Genomic DNA, 27931 nt, shown 5'->3' with positions numbered 1-27931 from the left:
TCATGCTGAAAGACCCAGCCACGTTTCATCTTCAATGCCCTTGCTGATGGAAGGAGGTTTTCACTCCAAATCTCACGATACATGGCCCCATTCATTCTTTCCTTTACACGGATCAGTCGTCCTGGTCCCTTTGCAGAAAAACAGCCCTTGCGTGGAGCCCCAGATCGAGGGAGATTATCAGTGGTCTTGTATGTCTACCATTTCCTAATAATTGCTCCCACAGTTGATTTCTTCAAACCAAGCTGCTTACCTATTGCAGATTCAGTCTTCCCAGGCTGGTGCAGGTCTACAATTTTGTTTCTGGTGTCCTTTGACAGCTCTTTGGTCTTGGCCATAGTGGAGTTTGGAGTGTGACTGTTTGAGGTTGTGGACAGGTGTCTTTTATACTGATAACAAGTTCAAACAGGTGCCATTAATACAGGTAACGAGTGGAGGACAGAGGAGCCTCTTAAAGAAGAAGTTACAGGTCTGTGAGAGACAGAAATCTTGCTTGTTTGTAGGTGACCAAATACTTATTTTCCACCATAATTTGCAAATAAATTCATTAAAAATCCTACAATGTGATTTTCTGGATATTTTTTTCTCAATTTGTCTGTCATAGTTGACGTGTACCTATGATGAAAATTACAGGCCTCTCTCATCTTTTTAAGTGGGAGAACTTGCACAATTGGTGGCTGACTAAATATTTTTTTCCCCACTGTATACACTGCCCTTTGCTACTACCGACTGCATGGTTTCATAAGGTTCTCATATTTTTCCCTCTCTCTCTCCTCTGTCTCTGCAGGCACAGCTCATTCAAAAGGCACCTGCCCAGACAGATGCAGTCGATCAGCCTGGACCTTGGCAACGACTATTTGGACGAGGACGAGCAGCCCACCAGCATTGGACGCATCAAACCTGAGCTCTACAGACAGAAGACCCTGGACACTGATGAGTCAGCCAAGAACAGCAACGCCAAGAACTGTGGGAAGATCAACTTCTCCCTGAAGTACGATTATGAAAACGAGGCCCTCCTGGTCAACATCCTCAAGGCCTTCGACCTGCCCGCCAAGGACCTGTGCGGCAGCTCCGACCCCTACGTCAAAATCTATCTTCTCCCTGATCGCAAGAAGTTCCAGACGCGAGTCCACCGGAAGACGCTTAACCCCACGTTCGACGAGTCCTTCCACTTCCCCGTGCCTTATGATGAGTTGGCTGTTAGGAAGCTCCACATGAGTGTGTTTGACTTTGACAGGTTCTCCAGGCACGATATGATTGGGGAGGTGGTGGTGGATAACCTCGTTGAGACGTCAGACCTCTCCAGGGAGACAGACATTTGGAGGGACATTCAGTACACCACAACTGTAAGAACATCTGTCTGTTTGTCCCTCACTTAAAGCAGAGTTAACATAGCCTGGTCCCAGATCTGTTTGTGCTGTCTTGCCAACTCCTATGGTCATTGTTTGGCATGACAAAGTCCATATGAGTTGGCAAGACAGCACAAACAGATCTGGGACCAGCCTAGATTTAACATTGTTTTTACGTGTGTAACCAGTTATAATAACCTCATTCAAATCATTATGCCCCCCAGAAAAAAAGTTGAAAAAATGTTCAGTGTGTCATAAATCCTTTGTTAAAGTAAGACCTTATTCTCATCATATGAAATGACAGTAATTATATTTTAAAGGCATAAAAAGTAATCATCGCAAAAGTCATGAAACTGTCTGGGCTAAAAATTGGAGCCTTCCAACGACATACTGAAGTGGTCATTATTTTCTACTGTGTTCCTTTTTTGATGGTGTTTTGAGGATGTGTTGATGTGCTAAGTGCAGTAGGGCACTATGTCGTTGGCATCAGTTTGGATTCTATTGGAGACTTCATCATTTTGGCACTTCAGTCAGAGTATTTTCTGTGGCCCGTATTGTTGAACTTCAGCTGCCTTAGGAGGCGCCGCTCAATAATTTAGTAGTTATTGCTAAAGTGGCACAAAGCAGTTGCCTCGTTGCTCAGCACACACATTTTTATTGAACAAGGAAATGACTCACTGCCAAAACTCCCTAGTTCGCCATCTTGTAGGCAGTTGCTGGTCCTCTGTAGCTCAGCTGGTATAGCACGGCGCTTGTAATGCCAAGGTAGTGGGTTCGATCCCCGGGACCACCCATACACAAAAAAAATTATGCACGCATGACTGTAAGTCGCTTTGGATAAAAGCGTCTGCTAAATGGCTTATTATTATGATAAAGTATGCAGTATGCAGAGACAAGGGGGGTTCTAAATCTCTCATGAATTGTTTCATTAATATGGGGTTTAGGAGCATTTACCTGTAACATGAGCCTGAGCCTTGGGCTGGATGAAAGTACTGTTTACAAATGTAAATGTTTTGCTGGCTAATGAATAGAGCTGAGAACCCCAAAGCTGGGCGGAGGGGGGTTGTGTGGAGAAGAGTACCAGCTGGCAGCTTTACTCAGTTAATAGATCAAGGGGGAATGCATCAATAACACCAACCCACTGGCATTAGGAAGATAAAGAGTCTAGAGGGGGCTGGCTGGGAGAAGGGAGGAGACAAATAATGATTGACATCGGGCAGTGTCTTAGAGCATGTTTGATCCATACAAACTATTTCTGGAGGGATTGCTTACTAATCATTGGCCGGTTAGAGGGAGATGAATCAATGTCTGTGATACATAATATAAATGTATAGGTAGGCCTACTGTTTCCACTGCTTCATCCTGTGGTGATATAGTGATAAATGATAGTGACTGACTAGAAACTCATAGGAATTGAAGGGATGTGGTTGTATTGCTTCAGAACTCAAAAACAATCTGACCTGAGCCATAGCCATATCTTAAATCTGAACCCTAATCCTGGCTCAAACCCTGATTTGTCCATTTTCCCCAATAACATTGACACTTGCAGCCCTTGCCCGTGCCTTCGCACCACACCCAACCACCGCTTTAACCCTTGCCCTTTGGTTACAACGCTGCACTGATGACGTGAAAAGTAATACTTTTTTACAGAGAGGATGCATTAATAACAGGTAATATTGCCTTCAGACAGAGAGGGCAAGGGGTCAATGCCTAAGCTAACTGATTTGAGAACATTACTGCAGTCTCCACATTACCTCCCCATTAGCTTTGTTTCCTGTAACCCACTGTAATTTTCAATATTGTATATCTTTAGATGCTTAACTCCACAGGAGGGCCATAGATTGCCCATTTGTCACTGTCCTGCAGATTTTTCACTATAACTTCTTGAGCGTTAGCCTGATAGTCAGTTCTGTGTGCGATTGCAGGCTTCACACAAATACAGCTCTTGAGGGATTTTGGAATGACATTGGCTTTACAATCCATTTCCATCCCAGTGTTTTTGCCCTTGCGTCAGTAGAGCCTGAAGGAATCCTTCTAGTGCTGTGCGTGTGTCACATCAGTTTTATTCTCTGTTTGTTCCAACAGGAGAGTGTGGACCTGGGAGAGATCATGTTCTCACTATGCTACCTGCCCACTGCAGGACGACTCACTCTCACCGTCATCAAGTGCAGGAACCTCAAGGCCATGGATATCACAGGATACTCAGGTAGGTATGTGTGTGTGCGCATGTGTGTGTGTGTGCGCGAGTGCATCCATGTCTACGTGCATGTGTGTGACTCCTTGTTTGTCGTAATGACTCAAAGTACAAATACACCCTACCCTGGCTGTTACATATGAAATTATAGATACAGTCACATAAAATGTCAAATAAAAACAGCAAACAAAGGGAAGTCCTCTCTACTGCTTCTAGTTATGTGGGTATCTATTCATATTCATCAATAGCAATAAGAAGATGTCATCTGCAGCAGCTTATTTCTATGAGGTTTCAGGCGGTGTTCATTGTTATGTAAGTTTGCGTCCCAAATGGCACCCTATACCCTGTATACTGTACAGGGCTCTATTCAAAGGTAGTGCACTATGTAGGGAATAGGGTGCCATTTGGGACACAGCCTAACAGTCTGCTGTTCCATATTCCATATATATTATCAATAACCAGATATCATTAGAGGAGATATGTTTGCTTGGGAATTAAAGTGACATTCACTGTGAGTTAAATGTCATGAATCGGCAGTGTTTATTCAAACCAAAATAAGGCATGTTATTATTTTCCTCTCATCTTTATTTACATTTGACAAGTTTAACATCCCTCCTCAGAGGATTTAAATGTCTCCCAGTTGTTGCTGAATAGAACTGGATCTGTGTGCAGTAAACCATGGCTAATCAATGGTACCCTGAAGCATATTTGGTTGCAAAGCAAGCCCTCCTTCTATTGTTGTGTATGTATCGAGGGCAGCTTACATCTGACTAATATACTGGTATAATGGATCATAGGAGCTGACGGATGAAGATTGAAATCAGTATTCACCACGACGATATGTTTCACTTTATCCCATTAAAGCGCTCTGTCAAATGCCTTCACTTCCTCCCCTTTGAATACTTGAGGTGTTGACTCATCAATATTTAATGTACAGAGAATTATTCCAGACATTTTCAAGGATGTTATTGTTATATTTAGGTTTAGGTAGTGCACATGGGAAATGAAATTGGGAAATGAAATTGATCGCTGCAGCTGCTGCATCAAAATGGATGTGTTTGAGTTAAGGTGAGGTCACTCTAGGCCTAATTAGAATAGCATTCTATTCTCAAATGCTGAGACAATGAATGCATGTCAAGTGTTCTAGGGGTAGATGTATACTATCTCTATCGCAAATCACACTAACAGAGACTAAGATCCAAGCATGTAAAGACAAACTTGTCATCTTATTCTCTCAGGATGTCTCTCGTGACAGACTGTTTGCAGGAAATTTGATTCTGGGTTCCAAGATTAATCTCAAGATAATGTAGCTATAGAATATATAATTTAGATCATGATAAGCACCTTATACCTTTCCTTTCTCTCATTGGCAGATCCCTATGTCAAAGTGTCTCTCATCTGTGACGGGAGGCGTTTGAAAAAGAAGAAGACGACCATCAAGAAGAACACTCTGAACCCCACGTACAACGAGGCCATCATCTTCGACATCCCCCCAGACAGCATGGACCACGTCAGCCTGCACATCTCAGTCATGGACTATGACTTGTATGTACAGGTTGAAAGAAAATATTGGCACCCAGATACAAATCTGCCGTGCATACTGTCCTGCTACTTGGTGGGAAGTCTGTCAAGAGAGACTATGTTTGATTTAACTCAGTTTTACGTCCACTGAAGCATTGTCAAAACATTTAACTCAGACGCTTCTCTCAGAGGAATGTTCTGTATCTGTGCAGTTTGCACAATACGCCCCCTCGAATAGAGCACTCTGCATATTGTCTTAAAATAAATATAAAACGGCACAACAAAGAGAAAGAAAAGGTCAGGAGTCAGGACATTCACTTCGCTGGCTGAAGGGATGCTCTGAGGGTAGTCTTTATCAACAAACGTGGCTGGGTAAATAGGTGCAGGGGTGCTAGTCTTTATTAGCACACGTGTGTGCTGCTAACTGGCAGAACGAGTCTACTGTGGCTATCAGGTTGTCCTTGTTTTGTTTACTAGTCAATCCCTTTGATCCAGGATTATGTTGTGGATGTAGGGATTATGATGAGGAAGAACAAACATCACCATTGGTCTGAGCCAATCCAGAGAGGACTTTGTTGATGCCATTATCATTTGCAGTTGTTGAGCACGAACCCTTTCTTCATCACATTTACATTTCAGACATAATCTCTCAAAGAGATATGGAAATGTCTCCTTTTAACCACCCAGATGACTCAGCTCTATTCACATGAACTACAACCGCGAAATTATCACCTCACCTCTCCCTTTCACTTTACATCTTGCAACGGTATCCTCTGATAACAAAATGTATGTAATAAGCGTTGGAGATGGGGTGAAATCATTTTGCCAAATTAGTTTATTTAAGGTGAATTCCACGATTTTACATTGGTGGGTTCCCAGAATAATTTTTTGCTCCATTTACACCGCTGCATGTAATACAAATGCAGCTATAAAATCAACCCTGCATTTTTGTAATGTAGTGTGTCTGAAGAGCAGGATTAGCTGTAATGTTGTGTTGACGTTGTGTGATGTTGTGTGTGTTGTCTGGCCCCTGCAGGGTTGGTCACAATGAGATCATTGGTGTGAACCGTGTTGGGTGCAGTGCTGAGGGGCTTGGCAAGGGCCACTGGAACGAGATGCTGGCGTACCCACGCAAGCCCATTGCACACTGGCACTCCCTACTGGAGGCCAAGAAATCAGAGAAAGAGGTTAGTTCATACAGCATGTTGCAGTGTGTGAAGAATAATGTGTAGACATCAGGGGCGCAACTTTCACTGGGGACGGGGGGGACATTTTTGTCCCCCCCCAGTTTTATCATTAGAATGTGATACAAAACGAGGCAACGGTGTGCTTTAGGACCATACGGATGCCTCCGAGCGGTCGGGTAGGCTGTTTGGAATATTTATCCGACTGGATAAAAATAATTAAAAAATAATAATAAGTTATGTCCCCCCCACTTCTAAAACCACAGTTGTGCCCCTGGTAGACATGAATATTGTATATAGTAGGATAAAGTCAATGTCAGATATTGTAACAGTGTAATATCTACGTTCTAACTGAAGTGTGTGTGTGTTTCTGTGTCTGTGTCTGCCTGTGTGTGTCTGTCTGTGTACTGCAGTGGAAAACGCGGACGGCCAGTTTTGACAGCCAGGGCTCCTGTCCCTCCCCCAGGCGTCCTGCTAGCCCCTGAGCAAAACCACATGTGACCCTAGTGGAACGGCCCAGGTTTGGTTTGGGGCTCTTCTATCTCTCCTACTGATCCTACTTCCTGTCTGTTCTGTCTGCCTGAGCCTAAGGAGAAACATAACCCCACTCAGTCTCTCTCTCAGTCTTCACTCTTCCTCAAGTGTAGCCACAGAGTGCTCCCAGTCCCAAGACCTGATCCTGGATCAGCATCGTAAGTTGTTTGTGAAAGTAACATTGTTTAAAAAAAATCAACATTAGAATTACTGATCTGGAGTCAGACCCAGTACTTGGGGGATTTGGTTTGGTTTTATCCTGAGCTGAGCTTTTCAAGTGAGTCCCCAAAGGGGAAGATTGTTGTCTGAGTGGAACAGCAGACTGCTGTTTTCCAGTGTATCTATCTTTGGGTTGAGGCTAATGGAATGTGATCACAGTGATCCCACAGAGACTTGGTCTAAACACACTGAAGTTTCTGCTCAGCACTGCAGAGCTCTTTGATGAGAGGCTCCACTTTGAAATCACACTGTGAAAGCAGTTGAAGTTTCCCAGAGAGAGAGAGAGAACTGAAGGATATGGGGTAAGATAGGAAATTAAGGACAGTGGACGGAACTAAGGAATATCTAAAGCCCTCTGCCCTTTACTATCTCCTGTTGTGCGGCAGTAACAAAAAAAAAACATTGTGACACAATCAAATGTGTAGTTCTTTCACCAAACATTAATTGTCATAGTAACCAAGCCCAACAAGGCAACGACCCCTTTTGAAAATAGTAGCTATGTTGTATATCTTCTCGACATAAACCATTACATTTTCATTAGTAATGAACAGAACATAAAGGGGTGGTTTTAACCAGGCAAACAGTGTTCATCGAGTTTATAGAGGTTCATAGAATCAACAAATATGTGCAACACACAATATGAGCACATTGCAACAATGTTGGAGCATAGCACCTCCTGAGTGTCTTTCTATGGAACAACAAAGAGTTAAATAGCCCACAGACTCCAAACCACCCTTACCTCTCTCTTCGTTTCCTCCTAGATAGTCTTGGTGCTCTTACCTCTTCCATCGAAGTGTATTCTCATTACTCCTGTCCCCATAGTTTTCCTCTCTCAGCTGAACGTATTGCACTTCTTCAGCACCTTCTCATTGTCTTCTGTTGGTTTGAACTGTACAGCACAGTCCTCTCTCTGGTAAAGTTTGTATTTCCCACCAGAATACAAAGTAGGTATAGAACTAGTATTGTTGTGTTTTGGTAGTCTTCCTTATCCTGCAGCATCCAGACCTCTTCTCCAGAATATGAGAATATGACCCTCGATGGACCAAAAATCAACTATTAATTCGATATTTTCTTCTCTGTCATGAGCCAGAGGCACCATGGATACTGGAGTGATTTGTAATGGGGTGACTTTGAATCTACTCTTTATACAAGGACTAGTTTATTGAATATTGTTGAGGAGCTTGATCTGAATCCAAACATATGTTTTGCATTATTGAACACTATTCCCAATGCTTCAACAAAATCCAATAAGTCAGCTTTTACATGTAGGCAGTCATGTAGCTACTTCTTCTACTGTTTGTCTAACGGTTGTACTGCTGGAAATCGGATAGATATATAAAAAGGTAAAAAGAATATTGGTTTGATTATAATGGTTATTTAGTCTTTCTTTTCACATTGTGATACTATGAGTACAACCTAATTGATGTCATCGCAATAGCCAAATGTGTATCAAAGAGACGAAAAAAAACAACCTGATTGGTGTATAGTTTTTGGTGCCAAATGTGTTTTAAGCAAAGGTAGACTATAATTTGTTCTGTAACAAATATTATGAAAGTAATGTCAGTCATTGAAATTCCCAGGCCACCCATTCGTAAAATGTATGCATGCATGACTGTAAGTTGCTTTGGATTAAAGTGTCTGCTAAATGGCATATGTTATATATTATTGATGTTTTCTTTCCAGTGAAACTTATTATATTCTGCGCTATGTAGTAAATGTATTGTTTCAATTATTAGAGAAAATACAGCAGGGATTACAAATAGTTTTTAATAATATCTTGTGCAACCAAACATGGGCTACCAATGTATTTATTTATTTTCCATCAATGTAATTGTCTGTATCATTTCCAATCCCCCATATATATATTTTGGTAGTGGTGGTAGTGTCTAACCCTACCACCCCTCCCCTAATTGGAGTAAACTAATGGACAACAACACTTAGGCTTCTACTTTCAGCTTATACTTACTATATACATTTTACGAACACAGTATATTTTACAATAGTTATCTTTTGTTTGTTTTTAGTCCCATTCTTCAGCTACCCTCAACCCCTCCCATCTATCTCTGAAGACCATCCAGTTTTGATTTCTATTTGCCATATATTTTTCAACTGTGCTGTGATGTGTCACAAAAGTTCTGAACCTTTCTATTCTCATAGTTTCTACAGATTGTAAATTAAAGATACCAATTTGATTAGAAGGGTTCTTGTTTGACCCATATGGGTTATGTAAGATGTAATAGAAATCAGGAATCTTCATTAATGTTGTTTTATGTTGACCATGACAGCGTTTTGATTATTTTACTAATTGGCAAGCACATATTTGAAAGCACATAGAGAAACAGGTTGGTATTGTGGGTATCAGGAAGTGGGTGTTGTTTACAGAATGTAAGGAGCGTTTTTAAGTAGCATCCACCTTCTTCTAATTTAAGCCCTTGAGTGCCCTAAACAGAAGCCTCTAAATTAATGCATTCTGTCAACAGAACTTTGGCACTGAGGTTTTGTAGAAGTAGTTGTTTGAACTCTTTCTCCATGCATTCTATCTACAGAACTTTGGCACTGAGGTTTGGTAGTAGTAGTTGTTTTTTAATCAAAGAGGTTATAGTGACTCAATGATAGTACATTCTGGAATGGCCATCCAGATGACAATGTGGCTTCCGCCTGACCACAGCTGTGGAGCAGAAGCATGTTTGAAGATGGTATAAATCAAACAGAGAGGATACAGAAGAAGCATGGTAAAAGTGAACAAATGTATTTAACATACACACATTAGATCACTGTTTTGGCCATTTCCTTCCTCCTAGAGAGAGCAGGTGTTTACCTCATTTAGTATGGGAGGCAGACAAAACAGAGAGACAGAGATACAGACAGATAGTGTGGGGGAAGCTAGCCAAGAGATAGTCGCAGGCCAATGTCTTGCAGTGAGTCATTGACCTTTCTCTAATTAGCAGTTGGTAGGTCTATGAGACACAATACAATGAGTCACTTGTTGGATTCCCTCACACCGTTATTGTGTCTTTCTTCACAATGTGATTGTTCAGGTTCCTCGCATACTATATTTACTGGTTACAATTCTGATAAGATTCCTCCTTTCATTACTGGTAGACTCCTCATATCTGACTCACTCCAGTTTATTTTAAAAATGATGGTTTTATGTTTTCTCACATATATACAGTAGGTATACACTTGTTGGTTACATTTCTGATTAGATTTATGCCATTTCTTTTAGACTCCTGATATTTGACTCAAAGTTTGTTTCTATTTGATAAAAATTGATGAAATAACTGACTGTAGTTTTTGTTCTTCCTCTGTTTCAGTAGTGTGTTTAATGATGATGATGATCTTATGTTCTGACAATATAGACTAGTGTGTTTGTTTCCATAGTATGTAATAATATCATGTTATATCAATTTAGCCTCAGTTTATGGACTGTTTTAAAGACCGTTGTCTACTATTATTATTATCGTTGTGTTTCTCAATATGATCTTGTGTCCTTTCCATTCGTCATGGATTGCACTGACTTTCCAATTTTGTATTGAAGATTTGTACTTGTAATATAACTGTTTTGACAACTGTTCTTGTAATTGAAGCCAAATGCAAAAGTTCAGTTAGGGTTTATTTATTTTTGTTTCCTTTTAAATCCTGAATCGTTAACGACTCATAATATGAGGTCCAATGTGTAATAAACTGAACAAAAAATAATTATCTGTTGATGTATTTACATTTTTATTAAATTCTAATTTATTTTGCAAGAACGGAAAACAGAAGTTATGAATTATGGTGGTGCAAAGTTACATTCAAAGATTTATGATGAATTATGATGAATTATGGTGGCACACATCATATATATTTTTGTATTTATGTTAGATTTCTCATCTGGAAAGTATTGTGACATTATATTTTTCTCTAATTGTGCAGATGAATTTATCATTTAGCCGGAGGCTGTCATTTTCACGACTACGTATCTCAAAGTGAACAACAAAGGAACAAGCAGCAGGGAAGAGTAAATTGCCATAACTAAAACAAGTGGAATGCAAATAGCCGAATTAAGTCATGATGAGAGCTGGGGCATATATTCCATCAAGGCATTCAATACACAGTTTCTGATCTCTGCCCCTAATAAATCCAGTTGTTGCAGCCATATTACAATTCCAATCTAAATCAGAGCTCCATTCAACATAAACTTTATATCAAACTGGGATAGCAATAATATGTTTGATAACGGGCACCTACAGTACAGTAATTCAATGCATTATTTCAAGTTAAAAATACAGAGGCACATTTTACTGTAGAGACAATATACAGTATGGACAGTGGGGTGAGTGGTACCAAAGAACGAATCTACAGTGGCTTGCGAAAGTATTCACCCCCCTTGGCATTTTTCCTATTTTGTTGCCTTACAACCTGGAATTAAAATTGATATTTAAAAAATATTTTTTGGTGTGAAACAAACAAGAAATAAGACTTGAGCGTGCATAACTATTCACCCCCCCCAAAGTCAATACTTTGTAAAGCCACCTTTTGCAGCAATTACAGCTGCAAGTCTCTTGGGGTATGTCTCTAAAAGCTTGGCACATCTAGCCATTGGGATTTTTGCCCATTCTTCAAGGCAAAACTGCTCCAGCTCCTTCAAGTTGGATGGGTTCCGCTGGTGTACAGCAATCTTTAAGTCATACCACAGATTCTCAATTGGATTGAGGTTGGGCTTTGACTAGGCCTTTCCAAGACATTTAAATGTTTCCCCTTAAACCACTCGAGTGTTGCTTTAGCAGTATGCTTAGGGTCATTGTCCTGCTGGAAGGTGAACCTCCGTCCCAGTCTCAAATCTCTGGAAGACTGAAACAGGTTTCCCTCAAGAATTTCCCTGTATTTAGCGCCATACATAATTTCTTCAATTTCCCAGTCCCTGACAATGAAAAACATCCCCACAGCATGATGCTGCCACCACCATGCTTCACTGTGGGGATGGTGTTCTCGGGGTGATGAGAGGTGTTGGGTTTGCACCAGACATAGCGTTTTCCTTGATGGCCAAAATCTCAATTTTAGTCTCATCTGACCAGAGTTCCTTCTTCCATATGTTTGGGGAGTCTCCCACATGCCTTTTGGCGAACACCAAACGTCTTTGCTTATTTTTGTCTTTAAGCAATGGATTTTTTCTGGCCACTCTTCCGTAAAGCCCAGCTCTGTCGAGTGTACAGCTTAAAGTGGTCCTATGGACAGATACTCCAATTTCCGCTGTGGAGCTTTGCAGCTCCTTCAGGGTTATCTTTGGTCTCTTTGTTCCCTCTCTGATTAATGCCCTCCTTGCCTGGTCTGTGAGTTTTGGTGGGCGGCCCTCTCTTGGCAGGTTTGTTGTGGTGCCATATTCTTTCCATTTTTTTATGATGGATTTAATGGTGCTCCGTGGGATGTTCAAAGTTTCTGATAATTTTTTATAACCCAACCCTGATCTGTACTTCTCCACAACTTTGTCCCTGACCTGTTTGGAGAGCTCCTTGGTCTTCATGGTGCTGCTTGCTTGGTGGTGCCCCTTGCTTAGTGGTGTGGCAGACTCTGGGGCCTTTCAGAACAGGTGTATATAAACTGAGATCATGTGACAGATCATGTGACACTTAGATTGCACACAAGTGGACTTTATTTAACTAATTATGTGACTTCTGAAGGTAATTGGTTGCACCAGATCTTATTTAGGGGCTTCAGAGCAAAGGGGGTGAATACATATGCACGCACCACTTTCCGTTATTTATATTTTAGAATTCTTTGAAACAAGTTATTTATTTTTTGCGTTTCACTTCACCAATTTGGACTATTTTGTGTATGTCCATTACATGAAATCCAAATAAAAATCAATTTAAATTACAGGTTGTAACGCAACAAAATAGGAAAAACGGCAAGGGGGATGAATACTTTTGCTAGGCACTGTATGCCTCCAGTGATAGTCTTCATATTATAATGTTTTCCGGCCATTTCTCGGACTAAAATGTAATTTGACTAAAATGCCCACTAGTCCATCCACTTAAACCATTAGCTTCCTCTTCATGGACAGTTTGTAAAGGATCTGGTAGCCATCATCCCAAGCATAGATCTGTTTCTCCTGAGGGTTGTACTTAAGGCTGGCGTGGACTCCATACCTCCTGGGGAAATACAGTAGCGGAGCCTCCTCACTGGTCACCATATCGTTCACGTCAAACACACACTGAACACGAGAGCGACTAGGCACCCTGGTGTTGTAGACCACATAGACCGTCCCACAGACCACGAAGGCTGCCTCCGCATTCTCCCGGGGACACTGTGTATCCCACATCTGCTCGATATCCAGGCTGTCTGGGTCCATCTTAGCCAGGTTGATGGACTCACTTTCCCTGGTAGTGTACAGGGCCCAGAGGCCTTCCTCATCGGCAGCCAGGTCCACGGCAGTCTCTGGGTTGAGGCTGTAGACGGGTCTATGGTCTGCCACTTCCACTGGGAACACAGCACTGTCTGTCACCGTGCCATTTGCCAGGTCATACTTAATCACCTGGAGCTCATCGGCCCCCTCCATCACGTAGTAGGCATAGCCGTTATAGACAGCAGCACCGGTGCCACTCCACAGAGAGGGCAGTCTGATGGGCCTGCTGTTGGCCACTCCTGGGGAGGCTGAGAAGTCTAGAACAGAACTGAACTGGTACAGGGTGTCCTCTGCCGTGCCGTTGAAGATGTAGACCTTAGAGGACCTGGCGTCTTTAGTCCAAATGCCTTTGGGGCTGCCCATCCTCTTCAGGATCTTCATGGCTCTGATGCTGGAGATGATGTCCATACAATCTGTTGATAGAGAAATGGAGATGGTATTGTGAAAAGCCATATTCATGAGTGGTCATAATAACATTGTCAGATGTAATGAAAAATCGGGTAATTATTAAGACGTTTGTATACAGTATACTGTATAAAATGACAACAGATCATTATTATAACAGATAAGATATTACTATTATAAATGTTAATGGTCTATTTGTAGTTTTGAAAATCAAAGAGGAGTTCTAGGCTGGTCAATCTGGTCTCATAGACTAGATGAAACATAGTAAATGTAAATCCGGGACACTCAAATTAGTATGATATGTTACGTTTGGTATGGCTACATAAGACATATGGTTACTTTTAACGCGAACATCTAGCAACCCAAAGGTTTCAAGTTCGAATCTCATCACGGACAATTTTAGCAACTTTTCAACTACTTACTACTTCTTAGCTACTTTGCAACTACTTAGCATATTAGCTAACCCTTCCCCTAACCCTAACCTTAACCCATTTAGCTAACCCTTCCCCTAACCCTAACCCTAACCTTAACCCTTTAACCTAACTCCTAAACTTAACCCTAATCTTAACCCTAACCCCTAGCCAGCTAGCTAACATTAGCCACCTAGCTAGAAGTAGTTAAATATCATATGTTTTGCAAATTCGTAACATATAGTATTGTACGTTTTGCAAATTCGTAACATATAATACAAATTGTATTTCGTAACATATCATACGAAACGGGTGATGTACATTCAAAAATGAATACATACCATACGAAACATTACATATCATTCTAAATGGAGTGTCTCGGATTTACTTTCAGAATAATACTAAATGCTCTGAAGCCAAGTTGGTTAGCATCCAGGCTTCCAGTTCACATTTCCTTCTCCTGTTGCATTAGCATGCCTCTGCAATGTCCTTGCCCACCTGAGACATGTTTTGATGTCTACTTCAACATGCAGGGCACATAATTTACCCCGAAGGCTGCAGCAGGCTATTCCAATGCAGTCCAAATTAAAATGAACTTAACACAATCAAAGGGAAGTGGAAGAAACAGCTACATGGTGCTATGGAAATTGGGAAAGATGAGTGACGCACAGATATGCTGAAGTATAGTAAAGTGGTATTTTCTTTCAAGAGCCTTTTGCTGATAAAAAGTAAATTGGAGCTCTCAAGACAACAAAGAGACTTCCTCTCAATCTGGATAGAGTGAGTCTAAATCGTTGACAATGGGGGGGGGGGGGTACTGTTCTGTATGCATGGAACACTCCTTGAATATGGACTTTCAAAGTATTGCAACTGACCTGAGGTCAGTATCCGGTTCCCCCTTTCAGGTAGAGTAAGAGCTCCTGGTAAAAACTGTTTATTTGAGATGTATAAACTAATAATTAATGATTTATAAACTACTTCTAAACCTTTTATAAACCTTTTTTGTTATGTTAATGTCTTACTGAACCCCGTGATCACTGAGGAGGGTTATGCAGATGCTGAAACTCTTAGTGAGAGGTCTGTTTGCTCTGTGTTTTACATGACGTTATGCAGTTGACTAAATGAACCTACTGTCTGTGAAATAGAACTTTGAATCACAACATTATTTGTACCAACCCGCTGTGAGTCACGTTGTAGGTAGTAAAGACAGACTACCCGTGTCCATGCGGTACAAATAGGAGACTGGTTCCCCCCTGAAATAAATGACTCATAGCCAACTAGCGATAACTCTCTACGAAAATTAAATTTATGACTAGCCTACCTACTGATTCAAAATGTAGCTCTAAATTGCAAAAACATGACTTGAAACAAATCTGTGTTTGTTGCCTATTTTCCTGTGGAATGGGTTTTCAGGGGAGGACACCAACTGCCAAGAGTGGTAAAGAGCTTGGTGCAAGACTAAAAATACTGTAACCATGCTCCATAGCCAAGTCTCTGTCAGGCAGGGAAACGAAGGCACTAGATCAAAGGCAGACATCCTGTACAGGAAGTCAGAGCTCTACGCCTCACACTCCCCCAACTCCCCATACACAGCTCCTCTCTCTACTCACCCAAGACTCTGGAGTACCCATCTTCCTCCTCTCCCCCTTTCTTCCTCTCCTTCACCTCCAGGTCCACATCCACCATTCTGTCTGCCTGGTTCACACAGGGCCTAGCGGGGTTTTGGGTTTCGATGTAGTCCATCTCTCTCTCCACGCGGTCCACTCGTACCCTTGTCCCCTCCAGGTCTTGGCGCAGGGTACCATGGTCCTGGTTTATTCCCTTTATAAACTCGGCAGTCTGCTTCTTGAAGTCCCGCAGCTCAGTGTTGTAGCGGTTAGACTGCTCGTGCCATATGAGCATACGATCCTGGGGGAACATAATGTGTTATCAAGGACGTTGATTTGGTGTGTGACCCATGATTAAGCACTACTGTAATGTTGGGTGAATGTAATTGTCCTAGTATCAGACTCTAGTTCATTCCAATCACACACGTCTTATTCACAAGGACAACACCATGGGCAGAGTTCTGAGAAAACTGTATCAGGTGTTGGTGTTTGAACCTGGGTCAAACCAGGTTCCTCATGATCATGTACTGTGGAAAAAAGTATCAGCACCCATCAACATCAATTCCACCATCAAAACCTCACAAGAAGAAATACGTTTTGTTTATTATCACAATGTTGTTCAGTGATCTAGTTCAGTGGCAGTGAACAATAGAGGTTGACTCATCGTAAGATTGACAAAAGGTCAAATAGGGGGTGCTTATATATACTGTAGCTTATACTGTATAAGTGTGTAACCTGTACAAGTGTGTGGTGTGAAATGGAAATGTGTTTTTTGCATATCCCACTCCCCTTCAGACACCCTCGTAGAGTACGGTTACGGCAATGGATCATGTAATCGAGAGAGATTGAGAATGAAAAGTAATAACGAGCAAATGTTATTTGTATTCTCACACTATTTTCCCAATTTTTGGAGTGCTATATTAGATAATGCCTCAAAAGAGGAAACTAACAAGTTACATTACATGGTCATAATGAATGGATAGATTGGTGCATGAACTTTTAATGGAAACATTACCATTTAAATTACATTTCATAGAAATGACTTGATTACTGTAGCTAATAATACTGTAGTCCTACAGCAGAAAGCATGGAGCTGCATATTTATTCCACTTCTTGGACACTTCATCACACTCAGCATATACTGTAAGCAAACTTGGCATAATCATTGAAGACAGATCATAGAATAGCTGCAATATATGAGGAGTAGAACACACTCCCACAAACCTGGCATATCATATTTGACAAAATAAATACTGTACAGTGCCTCAGACAGCATTTTAATTTGGCCTAGAGAAATTGCAAGGCACACTTTTGTTGATACATGTTCTCGCTTATTCTAAAGAAAATGATTTCGCCATTATTGTTTTTTGTCAGTAATTTCTGCAAATGTTCCTATTGTTTTCATTATCAATGTGTTGTTATCTTTGATCCTAATGAAGAGTCTCACACTGCTTAGTGTGTATTCTGAGAAGGGCAATGAGAATATAAGTACTCAGGCACAGATACGACAGCTCACAGCCACTGATATTCTCTAAGGGCCTTAGCCAGAGAAGTTGATGAGTCGAACAGAGATTGTATTAATTGGATTGCTTTAGTCAACACATTAAGATATGAAAAGAAACCTTGCAGGCAGACACTGAGTGCAAAGTAAAGTTTTGCAGAATGTCAGAGCTAAAGCCCAACACATGACCTTGATTTTTAGTCCTTGATTTCACTCTAACTGTTGTTTACTGTTCGTTCAGAAAAATGTTGTCTCACTAGCATTCAAAAATAAAACTTGATTCACCATAGTTGTGTCATTGATTTGATTCTTGTTCCTTGCCTATAACTTTTCCTGCACCACTTTAGGTGGAGTTGTGCAGTGTAAAATGGTTGTTTAGGAGTTTGTCTCTTACCTCAATGGCAAGGAATCTGTTCTCCAGATAATCCATGAGACCCTGGTAGTAATACTGACCGTTGGTGAGGACTAAGGCTAAGGAGAGGAGGAAGGGGACAACCGTTGTCATGGTTGATAGATTCAAGGGACAGTCTGGGCGTCCTGTCCGTCAGTCCAGGTAACAAAAATACTTCCTTCTGTCTGGTCTGGTCCGGTCTCCCTCCTTCCTTGGTCTGGTTGGGTCTCCTTGTGGTCTTCTTATGGTTGGTTTCCTACAGAGTGTGAGTGTTTGTGAATAACTGTGTGTAGAAGTGTGTGTGTGTGTGTGTGTGTGTGTAAGCCTGTGTGTGTCCCTGTGTGTGGGAGTGTGTGTGGGAGTGTGTGTGTGTGTGGAGGTGTGGGACAGATAGAGAGAGAGAGAGAGAGAGAGAGAGGGAGAGAGAGAGAGAGAGAGAGAGAGAGAGAGAGAGAGAGAGAGAGGGAGAGAGAGGGAGAGAGAGAGAGAGAGAGAGAGAGAGAGAGAGAGAGAGAGAGAGAGAGAGAGAGAGAGAGCGAGAGAAGGGCCAGGTTCTTGGGTTTCAAACTCTCTGGCTCGCTCACGTTGCTGGAATGTTTTCACAAACTCGCAGGGAGGAGCCTTGTTCCTCTAGCCCCTTTCTGTCCTCAAAACGTGTATGTACTGTTGTACTGGACTCTGAGCAACACTGTGTGTGTGTGTGTACGTGTGTGTGCGTGCTAGCATGTGTGCGCGCGTGTGTGTGTACACGAGTGCGTAAGTGCGTGTGTGTGTGCGCGCTCGTGCATGACTGTTGACCGAGAGATAAACAGGTGTTTATGGATTTGCGGCTGGAGTACAACCAAATCCCTTTCATGTAGTCTCAGAGTATTCTGTCTTTGTCTTTGTCTATGTTTTAGCTCACAATCTCAATCACTTCTGCAACTTCTCTCTAAACATTCCTTTGCAAATGTGATCCTCTGTAGCTCAGCTGGTAGAGCACGGTGCTTGTAATGCCAAGGTAGTGGGTTCGATCCCCGCGACCACCCATACACAAATGTATGCACGCATGACTGTAAGTCGCTTTGGATAAAAGCGTCTGCTAAATGGCATATTATTATTATAAATGAAAATCCTGCCAAACTCTATGGTCAAAGGTCATGAAGCAATAGTTGACTGTGGTGTACATCATCCAATTTAATACATTTCAAACACAGTTACAGTAAGTGCTTCATTTGCGGATCTTTATAAATCCAAGGTATTTCATCGTCCTCATCATATTCAAAAGCAATATTCCAAACCCGTGTTTATAATGTGCTTATCCCTATAGATCCTTAAAAAACAGCAGGGAGTCTAAAGATAAGCCTACTGCAAACCAGGACACGGGTAAATGAAATAAAACGCTCGTTATTTCAAAGCCAAAACAAAATGCCATTCACTTACAGTATATTGCCATCATACGAAGCCTCAACCCTGGTGGGCCCACACAGGTTGGCTGATTAGTTGACAGCATATTGTTCCCACCCGCACCATTCATGAGATTACCCAACACCTCTCTCCCACTTGAAGGCGATTACCTTGCTCTGATTTTAGAGAGACGAGCAGGCACAATATACTTTGAGTCACTGTTCACATGCTGTATTTCATCGCATAGACAAGTATGGAGGGATAAGCGCATATCAGGCCTCAATGGAGCAGGGATGGAGTGTGGAGGGATGGACAGATGGAAGGGTGGAGAGATGAAGGGATAAAGAGATGTGTAACATGAGCCAACTTTGTGATATGGTAATTTGCTCAAGCAGGAGTGACCCTTCTGGAAACATCTGGATATAGCTATGAGGCACACCTGAATGTCCCTGCATAGTATGTTGTATCTCTGTATTTCTGTCTTCAATCCCTTTGCAGATCACAGGCACACTTCAGACGCTTGCCCCTAAGCTACCTTTAACAGTGCTAACAACTACTTCTAACAGACCCTGTATACCAGCCCAACCTGGTCTCAGAGCATTTCGTAATATTCTGTAAGTAAATCCGAGACACTCCATTTAGTATGATATGTTACGTTTCGTATGGTACTGTATGTATTAGTGGCGGTCGTTGCCGTTTAAGATGAGGGAGGATGATATTTTTTAATGAGCATGGCCTTATTTCAATTATAGCATATTGGATGACTGTCATTCATATTCCATTCACCCAGCTCAATGTAACATTGATAGGTTTAGGCTACTACACGATACTATAATTTTCACTGTACCCATCATGAGGTTGCTACAACCTAGCCTATGAATGAAAGTTTACAACGTAGGTGCACAGGTCGAGAAGATTTTGAGTAATCAAGGTGATAGACAGTTACACATTCAATACCGCCTTGCACACAGTTGCCTGCATCTAGCTGATCTAGGGTGCAATCATTAGTCCAACAGTTGCAAATTAAAGGTTCTATTGGACAAAATCAACCGGATTGACGGAATGAATACACCCCTGATCACACGCAAACACAGTTCACTTTCATCGAAGCCACATAACAACAGCTTGATCACTTTGCTCGTTGAGCTGGGTCTCCTGAGTGGCGCAGTGGTCTAAGGCACTGCATCGCAGTGCTAACTGTGCCACTAGAGATCCTGGTTCGAATCCAGGCTCTGTCGCAGCCGGCCGTGACCGGGAGACTCATGGGCGGCGCACAATTGGCCCAGCGTCGTCCAGGGTAGGGGAGGGAATGGCCGGCAGGGATGTAGCTCAGTTGATAGAGCATGGCATTTGCAATGCCAGGGTTGTGGGTTCGATTCCCACGGGGGGCCAGTATAAAAAAAAATGTATTCACTAACTGTAAGTCGCTCTGGATAAGAGCGTCTGCTAAATGACTAAAATGTAAATGTATATACACTGCTCCAAAAAAATAAAGGAAACACTAAAATAACACATCCTAGATCTGAATGAATGAAATAATCTTATGAAATACTTTTTTCTTTACATAGTTGAATGTGCTGACAACAAATCACACAAAAATTATCAATGGAAATCAAATTTATCAACCCATGGAGGTCTGGATTTGGAGTCACCCTCAAAATTAAAGTGGAAAACCACACTACAGGCTGATCCAACTTTGATGTAATGTCCTTCAAACAAGTCAAAATGAGGCTCAGTAGTGTGTGTGGCCTCCACGTGCCTGTATGACCTCCCTACAACGCCTGGGCATGCTCCTGATGAGGTGGCGGATGGTCTCCTGAGGGATCTCCTCCCAGACTTGGACTAAAGCATCCGCCAACTCCTGGACAGTCTGTGGTGCTACGTGGCGTTGGTGGATGGAGCGAGACATGATGTCCCAGATGTGCTCAATTGGATTCAGGTCTGGGGAACGGGCGGGCCAGTCCATAGCATCAATGCCTTCCTCTTGCAGGAACTGCTGACACACTCCAGCCACATGAGGTCTAGCATTGTCTTGCATTAGGAGGAACCCAGGACCAACCGCACCAGCATATGGTCTCACAAGGGGTCTGAGGATCTCATCTCGGTACCTAATGGCAGTCAGGCTACCTCTGGCGAGCACATGGAGGGCTGTGCGGCCCCCCAAAGAAATGCCACCCCACACCATGACTGACCCAACGCCAAACCGGTCATGCTGGAGGATGTTGCAGGCAGCAGAACGTTCTCCACAGCGTCTCCAGACTCTGTCACGTCTGTCACATGTGCTCTGTGTGAACCTGCTTTCATCTGTGAAGAGCACAGGGCGCCAGTGGCGAATTTGCCAATCTTGGTGTTCTCTGGCAAATGCCAAACGTCCTGCACGGTGTTGGGCTGTAAGCACAACCCCCACCTGTGGACGTCGGGCCCTCATACCACCCTCATGGAGTCTGTTTCTGACCGTTTGAGCAGACACATGCACATTTGTGGCCTGCTGGAGTTCATTTTGCAGGGCTCTGGCAGTGCTCCTCCTGCTCCTCCCTGCACAAAGGCGGAGGTAGCAGTCCTGCTGCTAGGTTGTTGCCCTCCTACGGCCTCCTCCACGTCTCCTGATGTACTGGCCTGTCTCCTGGTAGCGCCTCCATGCTCTGGACACTACGCTGACAGACACAGCAAACCGTCTTGCCACAGCTCGCATTGATGTGCCATCCTGGATGAGCTGCACTACCTGAGCCACTTGTGTGGGTTGTAGACTCCGTCTCATGCTACCTCTAGAGTGAACGCACCGCCAGCATTCAAAAGTGACATCAGCCAGGAAGCATCAGCCAGGAAGCATAGGAACTGAGAAGTGGTCTGTGGTCACCACCTGCAAAACCAGTCCTTTATTGGGGGTGTCTTGCTAATTGCCTATAATTTCCACCTGTTGTTTATTCCATTTGCACAACAGCATGTGAAAATTATTGTCAATCAGTGTTGCTTCCTAAGTGGACAGTTTGATTTCACAGAAGTGTGATTGACTTGGAGTTACATTGTGTTGTTTAAGTGTTCCCTTTATTTTTTTGAGCAGTGTATAATTCCTTCTCGCAACTATTCTCCTCCTCTCACCTTTTCCCTTAGCTTGTGGACTTCAGTGCACAACACATCAACTGTCTGTGACCAGGCAAAAAACCTTTCCAAGCCAAACCTTCATATCATGACCGCTAACAGCTACACACAGCCTACATCGTTGTCACGTCATAGTCAACTAGAACTACTAGAACTAACGCGTTAGTAAACCCACTACAATCATGCAGTACAGTGTACAGTCAGAAAGCAGTTTAGCAGTTGCACCGGCGGGCCCAGGTGGCAATACATTCATAAAACCAAAAGCTTACCTTGACATGGAAGAGTTCCAGTGTTGGATATCCATAGCCAGCTAGCTAACATAGCATCCCTCTCTGTTTGAGCAAGGTGATTGAGTAGGCTAAACTAGCTAGCTGAATTTGCTTGCTAAGTGAAAGTGAAAGTAAAAGAAAATACAACCAAATATAGCTCTCTCTCTCTTTCTCTCTCTCTCTTTCTTTCTCTCTCTCTCTTGCTTCTTCTTAATGATGAAATAAATTAATTTGTTCAAAACTGTTCAACTATTGTCTTTCTCTCTCTTTGAGTCAACTATTCACCACATGTTATGCACTGCAGTGCTAGCTAGCTGTACTGTAGCTTATGACAGTACTAGATTAATTATCTGATCATTTGATTGGGTGGACAACATGTCAGTTCATGCTGCAAGAGCTCTGATAGGTTGGAGGACGTCCTCTGGAAGTTGTCATAATTACTGTGTAAGTCTATGGAAGGGGGTGAGAACCATGAGCCTCCTAGGTTTTGTATTGAAGTCAATGAACCCAGAGGATGACAGAAGGTGCTACCCTACAGTGTGCTGCTAAGGCTACTGTAGACCATTGCAAAACATTGTGTTTTAATCAATAATTTGGTGCATGTGAATATATTTAGTATAGTTGTATCTAAAAAATTATAACTTTTTTAATGTTTCACTATTTTTATTTTTATGAAATTCACTGAGGAGGATGGTCCGTCCCGTCCTCCTCTGAGGAGCCTCCACTGGTATGTATTAATTTGTGGATGTAAATCACTCATTTCGTATGATATGTTAAGAATTACAATTTGTAGTAGGGAAAGGGGGATACCTAGTCAGTTGTACAACTGAATGCATTCAACTGAAATGTGTCCAACCCCCTCTATATGTTACGAATTTGCAAAACATACAATATGTTACAAATTTGCAAAACGTATGATATGTTATGAATTCTAGCTAGTTGATGTGCCCTTGAGCAAGGCACTTAACCCTAAATCCTCCAGGGTCACTGTTGATAATGGCTGGCTATGACCCCACTCTCTCTGAGGGTGTCTCAGGGTGAATTGGGATATGCAAAAAATACATTTCCATTTCACACGTGCGTATAACACACACTTGTACATGTGTGAAACAGGACAAATATAAGCACCCACCAAATTATTATTATAAACTAGTGTACTATATAGGGAACATGGTCCTATTTTGGACGCATCCACTGTGTTTATCCCCCTGGAGGTGTATGTGTCTCTGTTTAATTATAGCATATGATTGATGTGAATCATTCGACTGTAATGTAATTTTTATCTCTCACTAATTACATTTTTAGACGTACAGTTTCATAGTGTCTGGGTCTGTATATGTCTGTGTTTCTGGGGTCTATTTTGATATTTTATTAATTATCTGCATAGTTGCATCATTGATTGGTTTGACATGATCATAGGGCAACCATTAATAATTGATTAGAGTCTGTTTAGTAGAGGCATTTTACAAGAACCTATTACCTGGCTGGGTGCAGATGTGTGCTGAATACTGGAAATGTATCATCAGTTGAGAAGTGGTTTGTATACTAACTGCTTCAGTATATTCTGATCTGGAGTGTTTGCCCCTTCTGTGCATGAATGGGTGCTACTAAGGGGACATGACTGTCCATAACCCAAAACCTTAACCCTAGCCATAACCCTAACCCTAACACTAACTTCCTTTCCACATCCCGTTTGATAACCCTAGCCATAACCCTAACCCTAGCCATAACCCTAACCCTAGTAATTTCCCCTTGCATGAATGGGGTAGATTAGAAGTATCTCCATGCACCTTCCACTGCTCTCCACTAGATGACAGTAAAGGTTTGACTGAGTATTGGTTGACCTGATGTGTGGCAACTAGGCAAGAAGACAGGCCTTCAGTTTGTTTCTGTGTAAAAATTATCTGGTGTTTTGGCTGTTCAACAATAGTTGTTCTAATCAAATGAAATAGAAAGAGATTAATGATGGAGATGAAGAGATGCTCTGTGTGATTGAGTAGACCTATGTCTTCAGAAGGCGTTTGGAGACTTGACTGTAAACATGCCAAAAGTCACAAAATGTTTTGTTACATACCTTACATACAACATTTCCTTCTACTACCCCCACCACTACTATGATCACTTCCACACCATATTGAATCAGCTACTGTTAAGAGTAGGCATACTATTGGAGAATAACAAGGGAATGTGTGTGCGTGTATGAGAGAGAGTTTATAATTGGTCAAGGCCCTAGGAGCCACTAATAAAAAGACAACCCTCTCTCCCACAACACAACAAAAACCAAACACAACACACAGACAAACATAAAGGAAACATTTTTTATTGGCCTTACATATTGTTTGAGTGGATCAGAAAACACGACCACCTAGTGCCAGGTCGTATAATATAGCAGGCCGTTACAAGGAGTAGCCGTAAATCCTTTGGACTCTTGTAAATAGCTTTAATACACCCAAGGCGCCAAATCACTTGACCTGCGTTAGCCCCGCAGTTTGGGAGCTTTCTGGCTGACTGAGTGCTCTGGAGCCAGCTCCTCTCCTCCCATTCTCTGGCTGTCAGTCCAGGTAATAGTCAAGGCCTTATTAGTAACACGCTCTCTCTGGGCTTCTTTTCCCTGGCTCCAACCTCAGGGGCACTCATGCATTTAATCAGTCACTGAGAGGCAAGGAGAGAGGCAAGGCGGCTGCTTCTCTGACCCCTGGTGCCCCTGTCTCTCGCTCTCTCTCTATGAGTCTCTCTCTCTCTCTCTCTCTCTCTCTCTCTCTCTCTCTCTCTCTCTCTCTCTCTCTCTCTCTCTCTCTCTCTCTCTCTCTCTCTCTCTCTCTCTCTCTCTCTCTCTCTCTCTCTCTCTCTCTCTCTCTCTCTCTCTCTCTCTCTCTCTCTCAATTCAATTTCAATTTCAATTTCAATTTAAGGGCTTTATTGGCATGGGAAACGTGTGTTAACATTGCCAAAGCAAGTGAAGTAGATAGTAAACAAAAGTGAAATAAACAATAAATATTAACAGTAAACATTACACTCAGAAGTTTCAAAAGAATAAAGACATTTCATATGTCATATTATGTACAGTGTTGTAACAATGTGCAAATAGTTAAAGTACAAATGGGAAAATAAATAAACATAAATATGGGTTGTATTTACAATGGTGTTTGTTCTTCACTGGTTGCCCTTTTCTTGTGGCAACAGGTCACAAATCTTGCAGCTGTGATGGCACACTGTGGTTTTTCACCCAGTAGATAAGGGAGTTTATCAAAATTGGGTTTGTTTTCGAATTCTTTGTGGATCGCTGTAATCTGAGGGAAATATGTGTCTCTAATATGGTCATACATTTGGCAGGAGGTTAGGAAGTGCAGCTCAGTTTCCACCTCATTTTGTGGGCAGTGTGCACATAGCCTGTCTTCTCTTGAGAGCCAGGTCTGCCTACGGCGGCCTTTCTCAATAGCAAGGCTATGCTCACTGAGTCTGTACATAGTCAAAGCTTTCCTTAAGTTTGGGTCAGTCACAGTGGTCAAGTATTCTGCCACTGTGTACTCTCTGTTTAGGGCCAAATAGCATTCTAGTTTGCTCTGTTTTTTTGTTTGTTCTTTCCAATGTGTCAAGTAATTCTCTTTTTGTTTTCTCATGATTTGGTTGGGTCTAGTTGTGTTGTTGTTGTTGTTGTCCTGGGGCTGTGTGGGGTCTGTTTGTGTTTGTGAACAGAGCCCCAGGACAAGCTTACTTAGGGGACTCTTCTCCAAGTTCATCTCTCTGTAGGTGATGGCTTTGTTATGGAAGGTTTGGGAATCGCTTCCTTTTAAGTGGTTATAGAATTTAACGGCTCTTTTCTGGATTTTGATAATTAGCGGGTATTGGCCTAATTCTGCTCTGCATGCATTATTTGGTGTTTTACGTTGTACACGGAGGATGTTTTTGCAGAATTCTGCATGCAGAGTCTCAATTTGGTGTTTGTCCCATTTTGTGAATTCTTGGTTGGTGAGCGGACCCCAGACCTCAGAACCATAAAGGGCAATGGGTTCTATAACTGATTCAAGTATTTTTAGCCAGATCCTAATTGGTATGTCAAATTTTATGTTCCTTTTGATGGCATAGAAGGCCCTTCTTGCCTTGTCTCTCAGATCGTTCACAGCTTTGTGGAAGTTACCTGTGGCGCTGATGTTTAGGCCGAGGTATGTATAGTTTTTTGTGTGCTCTAGGGCAACGGTGTCTAGATGGAATTTGTATTTGTGGTCCTGGCAACTGGACCTTTTTTGGAACACCATTATTTTTGTCTTACTGAGATTTACTGTCAGGGCCCAGGTCTGACAGAATCTATGCAGAAGATCTAGGTGCTGCTGTAGGCCCTCCTTGGTTGGTGACAGAAGCACCAGATCGTCAGCAAACAGAAGACATTTGACTTCAGATTCTAGTAGGGTGAGGCCGGGTGCTGCAGACTGTTCTAGTGCCCTCGCCAATTCGTTGATATATATGTTGAAGAGGGTGGGGCTTAAACTGCATCCCTGTCTCACCCCACGGCCCTGTGGAAAGAAATGTGTGTGTTTTTTGCCAATTTTAACCGCACACTTGTTGTTTGTGTACATGGATTTTATAATGTCGTATGTTTTTCCCCCAACCCCACTTTCCATCAATTTGTATAGCAGACCCTCATGCCAAATTGAGTCAAAAGCTTTTTTGAAATCAACAAAGCATGAGAAGACTTTGCCTTTGTTTTGGTTTGTTTGTTTGTCAATTAGGGTGTGCAGGGTGAATACGTGGTCTGTCGTACGGTAATTTGGTAAAAAGCCAATTTGACATTTGCTCAGTACATTGTTTTCACTGAGGAAATGAACTAGTCTGCTGTTAATGATAATGCAGAGGATTTTCCCAAGGTTGCTGTTGACGCATATCTCTCTCTCTCTCTGAGTCTCTCGCTCTCTCTGTCTGTCTGTCTCGCTCCCTGTCTCTCTCTCTCTCTCTCTCTCTCTCTCTCTCTCTCTCTCTCTCTCTCTCTCTCTCTCTCTCTCTCTCTCTCTCTCTCTCTCTCTCTCTCTCTCTCTCTCTCTCTCTCTCTCTCTCTCTCTCTCTCTCTCTCTCTCTCTCTCTCTCTCTCTCTCTCTCTCTCTCTCTCTCTCTCTCTCTCTCTCTCTCTCTGTGAGTCTCACTCTCTTTCCCTCACTCTGTATCTCCAGTCTGGCCTCAACACGTATTTTGCGTGTTTGGGTCGAGTCGGGGACAAGTGTAGCAATTTAGCTAACCCTTCCCCTAACCTTTATTCTAAACTTAACCCAATTCCCCTAACCGGCTACGTAAATTCACCCAACCTTTGTTGTTTTAGTTCCCTTTCACGTAAATTATTCTAACATTTGTCTTTAATTCACCTTATCACCAACGTAAATTCTCCCTGTAATTCTCCTTTGTTGTTTCAATGCATATTTTGCTGGGTGGCCTATGCCCATTTTAGAAATGCTGGTGTGTCTTTTGGTGTATATTTCTCTCTAAGTAGTATA

At 42.2% G+C, this 27931-nt stretch overlaps 2 protein-coding genes across 2 annotated transcripts in view; one reads left to right on the top strand and one right to left on the bottom strand.

Moving 5' to 3' along the window:
- The window catches only part of LOC311149356 (synaptotagmin-6-like), a gene marked incomplete at both ends in the record, with an annotated part of 97636 nt that extends 90906 nt beyond the window's left edge, over positions 1-6730 (top strand). The window contains 5 exons of the mRNA XM_084186525.1: positions 785-1343; positions 3432-3552; positions 4914-5085; positions 6098-6248; positions 6659-6730. Coding sequence (XP_084042651.1) covers positions 785-1343; positions 3432-3552; positions 4914-5085; positions 6098-6248; positions 6659-6730 — 1075 coding nt within the window. The remainder of the gene's footprint in view (positions 1-784; positions 1344-3431; positions 3553-4913; positions 5086-6097; positions 6249-6658) is intronic.
- A 2012-nt stretch (positions 6731-8742) lies between these two features.
- Positions 8743-18239, bottom strand: olfml3a (olfactomedin-like 3a). The gene is made up of 3 exons (XM_084186818.1): positions 17701-18239; positions 15809-16106; positions 8743-13796 (listed from the first exon to the last, which is right to left on the bottom strand). The coding sequence occupies exons 1-3, from the start codon at positions 17809-17811 to the stop codon at positions 13012-13014; spliced, it is 1194 nt and encodes a 397-aa protein (XP_084042944.1). The 5' UTR covers positions 17812-18239; the 3' UTR covers positions 8743-13011.
- Between the last annotated feature and the right edge of the window lie 9692 nt (positions 18240-27931).

The sequence above is a fragment of the Coregonus lavaretus genome (genome assembly GCF_964263955.1).
Source record: "Coregonus lavaretus genome assembly, chromosome: 22".
In the NCBI taxonomy this organism is placed as follows: domain Eukaryota; kingdom Metazoa; phylum Chordata; class Actinopteri; order Salmoniformes; family Salmonidae; genus Coregonus; species Coregonus lavaretus.
The sequence above is the reverse complement of the archived record's forward strand: the minus strand, read 5'-3'. Positions and strand labels throughout refer to the sequence as shown.